This window comes from Bos grunniens, chromosome 3, assembly GCF_055505025.1.
Source record: "Bos grunniens cultivar Pamir isolate PY7600 chromosome 3, Bosgru_T2T1.0, whole genome shotgun sequence".
Lineage (NCBI taxonomy): Eukaryota > Metazoa > Chordata > Mammalia > Artiodactyla > Bovidae > Bos > Bos grunniens.
This window is the reverse complement of record NC_141167.1, coordinates 54,829,071-54,840,003: the sequence shown is the minus strand read 5'-3', so window position 1 is coordinate 54,840,003 and position 10,933 is coordinate 54,829,071. Positions and strand designations below refer to the sequence as shown.

The window sequence follows — 10,933 nt, the reverse complement described above, 5'->3', positions numbered from 1 at the left end:
TGAGGTGGGTGGGGGATCTAGGTTGGGGTGGGGGCTGCACCCAGAAGTCAGTTTTAATGCTAACTAAAATGATGGTTGTACTAAATAAAAAGTGATATTTATATTTTTAATTAGTAATAAATATGGTTTACCATTCCTTGCTTTCTAGAAACTTTTCAGGATCTCTTATTCTCAGTTTCCATAAGATGCTTGCAAATTTATTTTTACTTTGTTAGATAATAGACATATAAAGCAGGCAATTAATAAAAAAGAAACCTACCCTCATTCCAAAAGTTTCATATTTTCCAAGTTTTAGGATTCTCAGTTAATCCCATCTCTTGAACCCCTTCATTCCCAGTCCCAGATATGGAAAATATATACTTGATATTAAAAACACTGTGCAAACTTTAATCTATTAGATAAACAAAACTAAATATTTCTCAAGCTCTTCTCTAACATAGACCTCCTATTATAATTTAATACAGGAGTCCTTCTGGTCCAAGTTTTTTCTCTTCATCTCAGTGCCATCCCTTTAACAGAAACAGGAGTAGAGTTCTTTGCCTCTGTTTTATTTCTCATGTTTAAGGTTGCATCCAAAACTGACATAAATCTCCAGTTTTCTTTTCCTAAATCTCGTTTCCTCTTTATAAGAATGGCTAAGAACTACATTTACATAAACTGAGAATTCCCTGGCAGCCCAGTGGTTAGGACTCAGTGCTTTCATAGCCCATAGGCCGGGGTTTCATCCCTGGTCAAGATCCAGCAAGACACGTGGTGGGGCCAAAAGAAAAAAGAAAAGAAGAACTACATTCACAAAACCCCAAACTCTAATAGCTACAGAGATGATGTACTAAATTTTAGTTGTAAAAAAAATAAATAAATAAAAATAAATTTTAGTTGTAGGATAGGTAATATTTTATCTATTAGCTTACTAAGATCCACAATACTTTCAAAACTATTCCAGGTATCCAAGAATCTGGTTTAATGTAAAGAGAACCTTTTAAAATCAAAAGTACCTTCATAAGATAAGCAAGTAAGAAAACTTTAAAACTCTACTTCTACATTAAGTCAACACTCAACAAATGAAAATTGGGCACTTACTACACATGAAGGTATTATTGACACCCTTTAAGACCCGGGAGATACTGATATACTGTTTTTTATTTTTGGCCTGTGCCGCGCAATTTGTGGGATCTTAGTCCTCTGACCAGGGACTGAACCTAGGGCCTTGGCAGTGACAGCACACAGTCCTAACCACTGGACCACCAGGGTATCCCTGATAAACTGTTTATATAGCAATGCCAATTAACTTTTTTTAGTATTAGAATAATTCTGTACTTTAACAAATACTCTTTAATCCAAAGATCATTCATCTAATCTACAAATCATTTAACTTGAGAGAAAATGCTTAATCAAGAAAATAATGACAGTGGGTTTTACATAGAAACCATGCCTACCAATCTCACTGATGCTTTTCAGCTCTTATCTCTTTAGATGTGAGAAAATCTCCACAATGTTCACATTTCCTTAAGGAGTTTTAACTGTCATTTAGAGAAAGTTATAAAGGAATTATTTATAAATTAATGGAAAAATATGCATGATTATGAATTCTCTGACATTTTCAAGCATTTTCCATTTGCAATTAAAGTATATGGTTATCCCCAACAATTTTATTCTTAGGTCATATACCCAAGAAAATTAAAAAATTATGTACAGAAAAAGTGGTACAAAAATGTTCAGAGCTGCATTATTCATTATAGCCAAAAAAGTGGAAATAACCTAAATGCCCATCAATTAATGAATGGATAAACAGAATGTGGTATATCCAAACAACAGAATATTATTCGGCCATAAAGCAAGGAACGAGTACTGAATGATACAACATGGGTGTATCTTGAAAACATTATGCTAAGTGAAAGAAACAAACAAAAAAGCCAAATATTGTTTAATCCCACTTATAAGAAATGTCCAGAATAGATGAATCCATAGAAGTAGAAAGTAGATTAGTGTTTGCCAGGGGCTGGAGGAATGGGAAGTGAGTGCTAATGGTTATGTGGTTTCTTTTTAGGGTGATGTAAATGTTCTGAAATTACAAAGTGGCTATATAAGGTGAATATACTAAAACAACTGGATTGTGTACTTTAAAATGGTAAACTTTTTAGCATGAGAATTACATCTCAATAAAGCTGTATAAAGTATATGGTGATTAAAACCTATGTTTTGAATTTCTAAAAGAAGACCATATTCTGCTAAAAGGTGATAGGGTCCAATAAACCTTGTATACCAATTATCCTGAAAATTTCTTTTGAACCAAAATCTTTGTTTCAAAATATCATTCTTACTATAGCTATAAAACAGAAAACAGAATAATTATTTAAACGTAAATATATTTAAAAAACTAAAACACCTACGAAATGCAATCTATACATATGAAAAAGTAAAATATTTATATGCATAACAAGTAGTAGCAACATCATTCATAAGCAGCAGTTAGTGTTTATTTTCCCCATATTTTGGTTTAACACCATAGTGGTAGTTTATTCTTTTTAGGGAAATTGCATATGGTACATATAGCATATTATGAGTAAGTTATAGAAGACTGTGTAATTGGAAAATTAATTCCAAGTAACAATATTTCCTCTAAAAACACGTTTATTATCAAACAAATTATCCTTAACTAATGGACAATAAAATGTACCTATAATTTATTAAGTCCAAGATATATAGTTAATTTCCATAAAATTATATATGGCATTTTAAAAACAACCTATTTCTAAAATATCAGTAATTCAGGCAATTGGGATTTCCACAGGAGATAAATTGCCATTAATTTCCTTTTTATGAAGAAAACATCTGTTTTAAGAACATTATAACTATGTTATTAAGAAATGCTACAGCATACTTTAAAAATGAAAATGGTGAAATATATGTATTAGGATATTCTTTTATGGGTACCAGCCCTATAGCAGCATTTCATACTATTTTAATCTAGTTAACCAGATTTCCAAGTAACTTGGGTTCTTCTTTTCTAGAAGTACCTATCACATGTATAGTTTAGTTAAGAATTCAAATTTCCATTATAAATGAGAAGCTATCACACTGACAGTGTAAATATATAAGAAATAAAGTACTTGGATAGCCTGGTACTTTATTAGAAATACATCTATTAACTCCACAGAAATGAATTTTACATGTAAGCAAAATACTAAAAAATTCTGACCTGGGAGAAATGAAATAAAATACAGTGAGTAGTTTTCTCTTCATCTCTAACTGCAAAAATCCCTTTTGCCTTTTTATTTGACCCGTCTCTATTCATGCAATGTAATGAACCCTCAAAATAATTTACATGTCTTTATACAGAATTCACATCTACATCAGTAAATGGCCAGTCCTTTTATATTTTCAGTGCCTTATCAAAATATGGTTAACAAAGTTTTTCATTCTATGAGGCAGGAAGATGTTTCCTAAGTACTTCTTTGGACGATGAGGATATAGTATCCGGGAAGGAAACCTCAAACTCTATTAGAAGGTCACCACGTTGGTCAGGATTTTTCGGGAATGGTAGCCCATATCCAATAATTCTTCGCCTCATTCCAGGTTTCACAATATCATTTATTGTCATAGGTATGGTTCTTCCATCCATGGTTGGCACATTAATTGAGCAGCCGCACAATGCCTAAAATGAACCAAATAAAATTAACAAACTTCAAATATAAAAGTCTAAACAAAAATATTACCAGCTGTAAAGAATGATTCTAAGGTAAACTTTTAACCTCCAAAAGAATATCAATAATTTTAAGACTTTTTCCCCACTAGAAAGTCCCTTCAGGATACACATAATCAGATAGTTTACAAAAGAAGGAAAGGAGCAGGGGAAAGAAAGGAAAAGGAAAAAGGAAAAGAGGAGGAAAGAATGTCTTTCACATTGTTCTAGAATGAAATGAATTGTTTGAGGCTGCTATTACAACATTCAAGTTGCAAGGATGGAATGGGAGAAGAGAAGAGGGAGAAATTAAGAACCAGAAAGAAAAAGATAGGAGCAACTATATACTTCTCCAGAGTGAAAACATTAGAACAATAAATATATTTATTGTTTTAGTCAGTAAATATTTACTGAGTACCATACATGCCATATATTTCTGCTAGATGCTGAACATATAGGGACCATGAACACAGACCCCACCTCAAGGAATGCACAAAGGATTCAGAAGCAAACCAGTAATAATAACTTTACAGTATAAAGTTGTCAGAGAAGTATGTGCAGAATTCTTGTCTGAGACAAAGGGCACTCAATGTACCCTCTTAGCTTCTGGGAATACAGATTGCTTGAGGTAAGCACCGGACCATTAGTAAGTGTTGAGGTAGAGCAAGGAACAGCAGTGTTCCATAGAGGTATACAAAGATATATATACAGAGGTATACAAGATAATAATATATCAAACTTAGGGAAATGTATACACATGTATGGATAGAAATTAGATTAAAAACAACCTGTTAGTTTAAGCTAAAGAGTTTAGACTTTATGGTAGATGCTCTATGAAGTTATTAAAGAATTTTAAGCAGGGAACTGACATGGGCATATTTGGAGGATTATAATCCAATTTGAGAAACAGTGCCTAAAAATAGAATAAATACAAACTAATGTATTAAAGCAGTACCCTCATAACTTATTTTCCCTTTTAATGCCTTGTTTGTTATATAATTATTAACTCAAGTTAACAACTTTGGAAGAAATCTTATACATGGACTAAGGTAATGAGATTACAATGCAGATTTGACAAACTGCAAAAACAAAGTACAGATAATCCATACTAGGTAGGCCTCATTGTATATAATCTCGTTAGCACTTAAAATTGGCATTTAAATTGTTAGTATAAATAACTGAACTTAGAAAATATAATCTTATCCACAAGACGCAAAGTAGTAGTACTACTCTAGAGGGTTCTTATGAAAATTGTAAGAATGCTGTGTAGTAAACATTAATGTTAGTTATTATTTAGATAAATTCCCTAAGATTACAGGCATAATTCTGTTTGGTTTCAGAATCCAATATCCTACTAACTTACCTCTCGTAAACTAATTTTAGCAGTATAAATTATATTTGACCCATCCCTTTTGAATTTGGGGTGATCTTTATCTTTAATGACAAAAACAATGTCTGCTGGAATACTAGTTGGTGTTTCATCTCCTTCCCTTGGAAAAGTAATTTTGGTGCCTTCTTTCCACCCTTTTTTAATCTCGATGGTGAGAATTTTGTCCTCAGTTCTATAACTCCTTCCATCAGGGTTTAACCTCTTCCGAGAAATCTTCATTCGTTTGGTACAACCACTATATATTTCTTCAAGTGATACTCTAAGTTCATGAATAACTGGAGGATCTTGTTTGAGGCGGGATGGGCCCACAGAATTCCTGTCCCTTGGATATCCATTCATGCTGAATCCAAAGGCGCCAAAAGGATCTCCATCTACTTCCATTTCATCAGAATCTCTACCACCACCCATCCGTCTTCCAAAGAAAATTTCAAAGGGGTTGGAACCTCCAAAAAACGCTGCAAATGTGGCATGAGGATCACCATGAAAGGTGTACCGGAAGGTACCTCCTTGTCCATCAGTGCCTCCTGCTCCGCCTTTCAACCCTAAACGACAAGATAAGCATGGTTAGAAAAATACTTATAACTCTTGAAAGTTAAACTTGGAAAAATTGTATTACTCATAAACTTTGGCTAACTTGGGTTGCTATTTATTAATATTGGTCAGAAATGCCATTATAACTAAATACAAAAGAGCCATATAACTACCAATCATTCCACCCTAAGTTAAATTTTTAGCTTTCAAATTCTTTATCCAAATCCCCATCTTTAACGATAATTTATTTCCAACTTTTTGTTCCATGCATAAAAAAGAAAATAAATAAAAATTGGGAACCTCTTATAAGCTACTGGTTTGATGATCTGAAGTATATAAATTTAGGTTTTTAAAAAATGTCATTCAAGGGGTGGGGGGAGGGAAGGATTGGGAATTTGGGATTAGCAGATGCAAATCACAATACATAGGATGGATAAACAACAAGGTCCTATTGTATAACACAGAAACTATATTCAATATCCTGTGACAAACCATAATGGAAAAGAATATGTACATGGATAACTGAATTACTTTGCTGCACAGCAGAAATTAATACAACACTGTAAATCAACTCTACTTCAAATATATAATCTTAAAAATAGCAAAAAAAAAAAAAGATGTCAATCGAAAGGTCTTCGGTAATCAATGCAAACAAAATATGTAACCTAAATCTTTTGAGCACCATCATTATCAGCGAACACAAATCAGTGATATAAAATATCATATTCAAAATAACTATTTTTATTTCAGATCATCTTTCACTGTTTAAAAATTAAAATAGAACTCATTCATGGCAGAAAGGGAAAAAAATTCCATTAACAGAAAATTTTAGACATTAAAATTACTATCTATATCCTAAATAATGAAATTGTTTACTTAGGCATATCACATGATAGCATTAATTTCAACAGCATGTAAAAAGAAAACTGAAATCATGAGCTGTAAACCCTTTTGACCTGTAAGACCTTTGGGCTGGTTATTTTTGTCTATTATGGACAACCTGCTTCCGACACCAAGACAGTGACTCTTCGATCCTGTTCTCTAAGACTCAACTAAGCAATTAGTAATTCACAAGAGATAACATATTTGAAGTAGCATTTTCTACTACATACTGACGAAAGATTCTACTAAAACCTACAAAACAACAGTATAGTGATTTTCTAAGGGATCGATACTGACAAGGATTTATATCATTACAGTCTCAGCAAAGTTTCTGGATGATCCTTATGGGCATTCCTGACAAAGGAGACAAGCAGGAACAGAACCTAAAAATTATAAAACTGTAAAAAAAAAAAAAAACAAGAGAATTAAACTAAGAGGTTCAAATATGTTCATCAGTGAGTAATCTGAGGGCAGGAAACACATTTTATTTATTTTTGCACTGTTCATGCATACAGTTCTGAAAATGACGGCCACTCATGTTTGCTGAATAAAGGGAAGAACTAATTCTTAAAGTGTTAGAAACAAACACTAAAATGTGTCTTCAGTGTCAAGACAGAGAAAGGCAGAAACAAAAACAATATAAAGTATAATTACACATACACATATGAGAAATTTAATAGTAAAAAACTCTACTCAAGTCACTCAGCATACTTTCTCAGTTTTAAATATCTTATTCTATTTGGCACCTTTCACTCAGGATATGCCTTGTAGAAAACAATGACAAGCATAAGTAGGACAAGAACTTTTAACATACAACTCGTTCAAAACTCCTTTCTCTAAATTCTAGTGGTACAGTTATAACTCCAAATGTTAAAAAAAGCTAGTGGCAGATTTTTTTTTTAAATGATAGAATATGTGTATAACTCAAGGTCATTACAATGTGATTAAACCAATACTAAATTATTTCAATCACTCCATCTTTCATCCCACAGAGTATAACGATTTAACAGAGTTCATAAAGTAAATTGAATAAACTAGCCTGCCCAATTGAACCCTTCACAAGATAAAATCTAAATGTTTTGGATGTATAATGGATTCATGAAAAGAAAGAATTACATTTTAAGTTATTACATCATGGGTTTGGCTTTTCCCTAAAAGCCCTTTGCCAAAAATGGTAACTCAATCAGGATTACTGAGTCCCTGAGAAGATTCACACACTGTCTGAACTGACATTCATCAAAGATAACAAACAGCCTCCAATAAAGCTTTGACACTAAATAGTCAACTGTGTACTACTGTGACTGAGAAAATCCCACCAAAATTCACACCAATATAACATGAATTATTATGCAAGTATCACTTGCGTTGCCCAGCACTTGAACAAGCCTGTCATCAACTATACAGTCAACTTTTCACTACATACATTTTGACTGCTCATGGAAAATTTTAGTATGCAGCTAGACTACCTATGCTATCCAAAATTTTTTCTAGACACCATCATCACTTCGTGTGAGCAAGAAATGTACCCCAGAGTCAACATTTACTTATGTTGTACCAAGACTGCTATTATTTAAAAAACAAGCAACCAACCAATTTGCAATCCAAAAAAAAATTATGTCTGGGATATTATTCATAACAATGATATCCATTAATTAGTTGATTAAAGTTTATCAAAAGCAGCAGCACTGGAGAAAAATCAGGACTTCAAGGGAAAAAAATTATATGACTTTAATAACTGCTGAGGCCTGGCGTGCTGCGATTCATGGGGTCGCAAAGAGTCGAACACGACTGAGCGACTGAACTGAACTGAATATGTAAAAACCCAAATTTATAACACTACTTAGAGTTAACTAGCACAGTGAGATTCTTTAAAGTTTTGATTCATAGAAATCCAATTTACTTATTTTTTTAAATATATAGTAAATAGATTGTTAATTAACTATATAAAGAACAGAAACAGCAAACTAGTATAAAGATTAATAGCTAGTATAAAGATTAATGTACTAAACACAGATTTGATCATATAAATACTACCTTTCAGTATTTAAATTTTAAGTTATTGAGTGAAACATAATATAAAAAGAAAGATATGAAGAGAAAGAAATGTTAGAAAACCAGGCCACTATAAGGATGAGTTACTGAAAATCTGATTTTATGTGTTTTAATATGAACTTCTGTTGACATTCACAGAACAATTCAGAACTAAACCTAAAACTCTAGAGGAGAAATTAGATCAAAATTCAATTTCAAGTGTCAGTAGTCCTTTGTTTTTTGTTTTCAAATTATTCAACTATGGAGAAATATCTCTATTATAAAACAATTTTATTTATTCCATACTATAAAAGTAACCCATTGTAAATATACCATGGTCTTAGTGAAGTTATAGAACTGTGCAGCCATCACCACAATCCAGTTATAAAACATTTCCATCAACCCAAAGAGTATTTTCATTTCTATTTGGAGTTAATCCTTGCTACCACCTCTAGCTCTAGGCAACCACTGATCTGTTTTGTCTATAAATTTGCCTTTTCCATGCATTTCATATAAATGGAATAATAGAATATGTAGTCATTTATATATGATTTATAATGTTTGAGGTTATTTCATTTACAAAGCATTTTTATTAAATCAGTCCTTTTAATTGCTAAGTAGTGTGTGTGTATACATATATACCACACTTCATTTATCCATTTACTAAAAGATGATACTTTCGGATATTTTCATTTGGGGCCATCACAAATGATGCTGCTATGAACACTCACGTACATGTCTTTGTGTGGACCTGCATTTTCATTTCTCTTTTATAGATTCCCAGGAGTGGAAATGCTGGGTCATACGGTAAATTTAAAACATCTCTTTTTTTATCCAGCTTTTTTAAAACCCAGCATTTAAAATTGTGGATATTAGACATTTTCAAAACACAAATATACTGGGATCACTGGCTATCTTAGGTCCTAAATATATAAATTTAGCACGTTTAACTCATGCAATTCTCAGTTCATGGTTTATTCCCATAGCTTCAGGTTGTAAAAGAGAATATAATAATTCGGGGGGAAAGTGTACCAGGTAAATTAGCGTTTTGTTACTTCTAGAGAAACACAGAGGGCTATGCAACCAGGCCTGCAAGCACAAACAGATCAATGACAGGCAAAGAAACAAAAATATTTTTCTATGTTTTAACAGTATACTTAATGAGATACTTTGAATAAAGGATAAATAATTTTAATGCTTTTCTGTAAAGGAAGAATAATTTCTAAAACATAATCAAATAACTTTCATTTTAACTGTATTTTAAAGCAATATAAGTAGAAAATAGTATTTCTGAATAATATATTTCAATGCTTTAAAAAACTTATTCTTCCCTCACTATTACTTTCATTGCTTATATCAACTATCTAAAAGACTTGGGGTACACAGATGATCCTGTTTTTTAAAAATTCACTTCACTGATGACGCTCAGTAAAAATCAAACTGGAGAAATATAACTCAAGAAAAACACTATTAAGAGGTAATGTTAAGCCAAGAAAAATGTATCATTTGGTGACTTGAAAATTCTGAAGATAAATATCCTTAGAAACACTAAATCTTATGGTTTAGTTATAGACAGATTTGGGCTGTTAGTGAGGTGTGGATTAAATCAAAGGGTATTTGCTTTTTCATGGGAATTCATATTGTTATATCGTGTTTGTAGATTTCTTTACAAAAATTACAAAATAACTTCTTCAGAAAGAGTAGTATATAGCTAGTAGTATCTGAGAATCTTGCTTAGCTTTTGAGATGAAGAAACAAATCATAGTATTTTGAGTAGTACAGCCATAAGGAACCAGCAGGACTGAACTGCCCACTACTTGCTTTTTTCAGTCTTTACTTTGCAGGAACCTGACACTGCAGGTCCTCATAGCAGCAGAAACTGCAATTTGGGGCAACTCAGATCAAAAAGAAAAAGCATAACAAGAAAAAAAAAAAACAACCTCTACACAATTACCCTGTTTAACTAAATTTAACTTTTTAACTCAAAATACAGTTACCACTTCATTGAATTTTAAGATAGATTTTTAATTAGGGAAATTTAACATTAAATGCAATAAAGCAAAAAAAAAGTTTTCATAACTACAATGAATGATTTTAAAATAATATTTGGGGAGAAAAATTAGTAATAAAATAACAGTCCTGATATAAAAAGTTGAAATTCCAGAACTTGTAAAAATTAAAATGTTCTTGTTGTCAATCAGCAATTTTAAATAGTCTTACTTTACAGCTACATTTACATGGCGATGATGGACAATTTAAAATCCAGAATGATAAAAGGATAATCTTAAATTTTACTTCCATTTACTGTATTCAACTAGTTTCAGATCTCACAATCCGAGAAATAAAAGTGTGGCAGGGAGAGGAAAGGGAAGTTATCATGCCTTCCTCTACACCTAGATAGTAAAATTTCAAATGAA

General features: G+C 32.0%; 1 protein-coding gene across 6 annotated transcripts in view; it reads right to left on the bottom strand.

Moving 5' to 3' along the window:
- Positions 1-2,349: 2,349 nt before the first annotated feature.
- Positions 2,350-10,933, bottom strand: part of DNAJB4 (DnaJ heat shock protein family (Hsp40) member B4) — a 45,187-nt gene continuing 36,603 nt past the window's right edge. For 5 of the 6 annotated variants that reach the window (XM_086390736.1, XM_086390734.1, XM_086390737.1 and 2 more), the window contains 2 exons: positions 5,046-5,614; positions 2,456-3,655 (listed from right to left, as the gene is read on the bottom strand). In XM_086390736.1, the coding sequence (XP_086246862.1) occupies positions 3,422-3,655; positions 5,046-5,480 (669 nt within the window). In that variant the 5' untranslated portion in view covers positions 5,481-5,614 and the 3' untranslated portion in view covers positions 2,456-3,421. Of the gene's footprint in view, positions 3,656-5,045; positions 5,615-10,933 lie in introns of all 6 variants that reach the window. The other variant, XM_086390732.1, reaches the window with a different exon arrangement.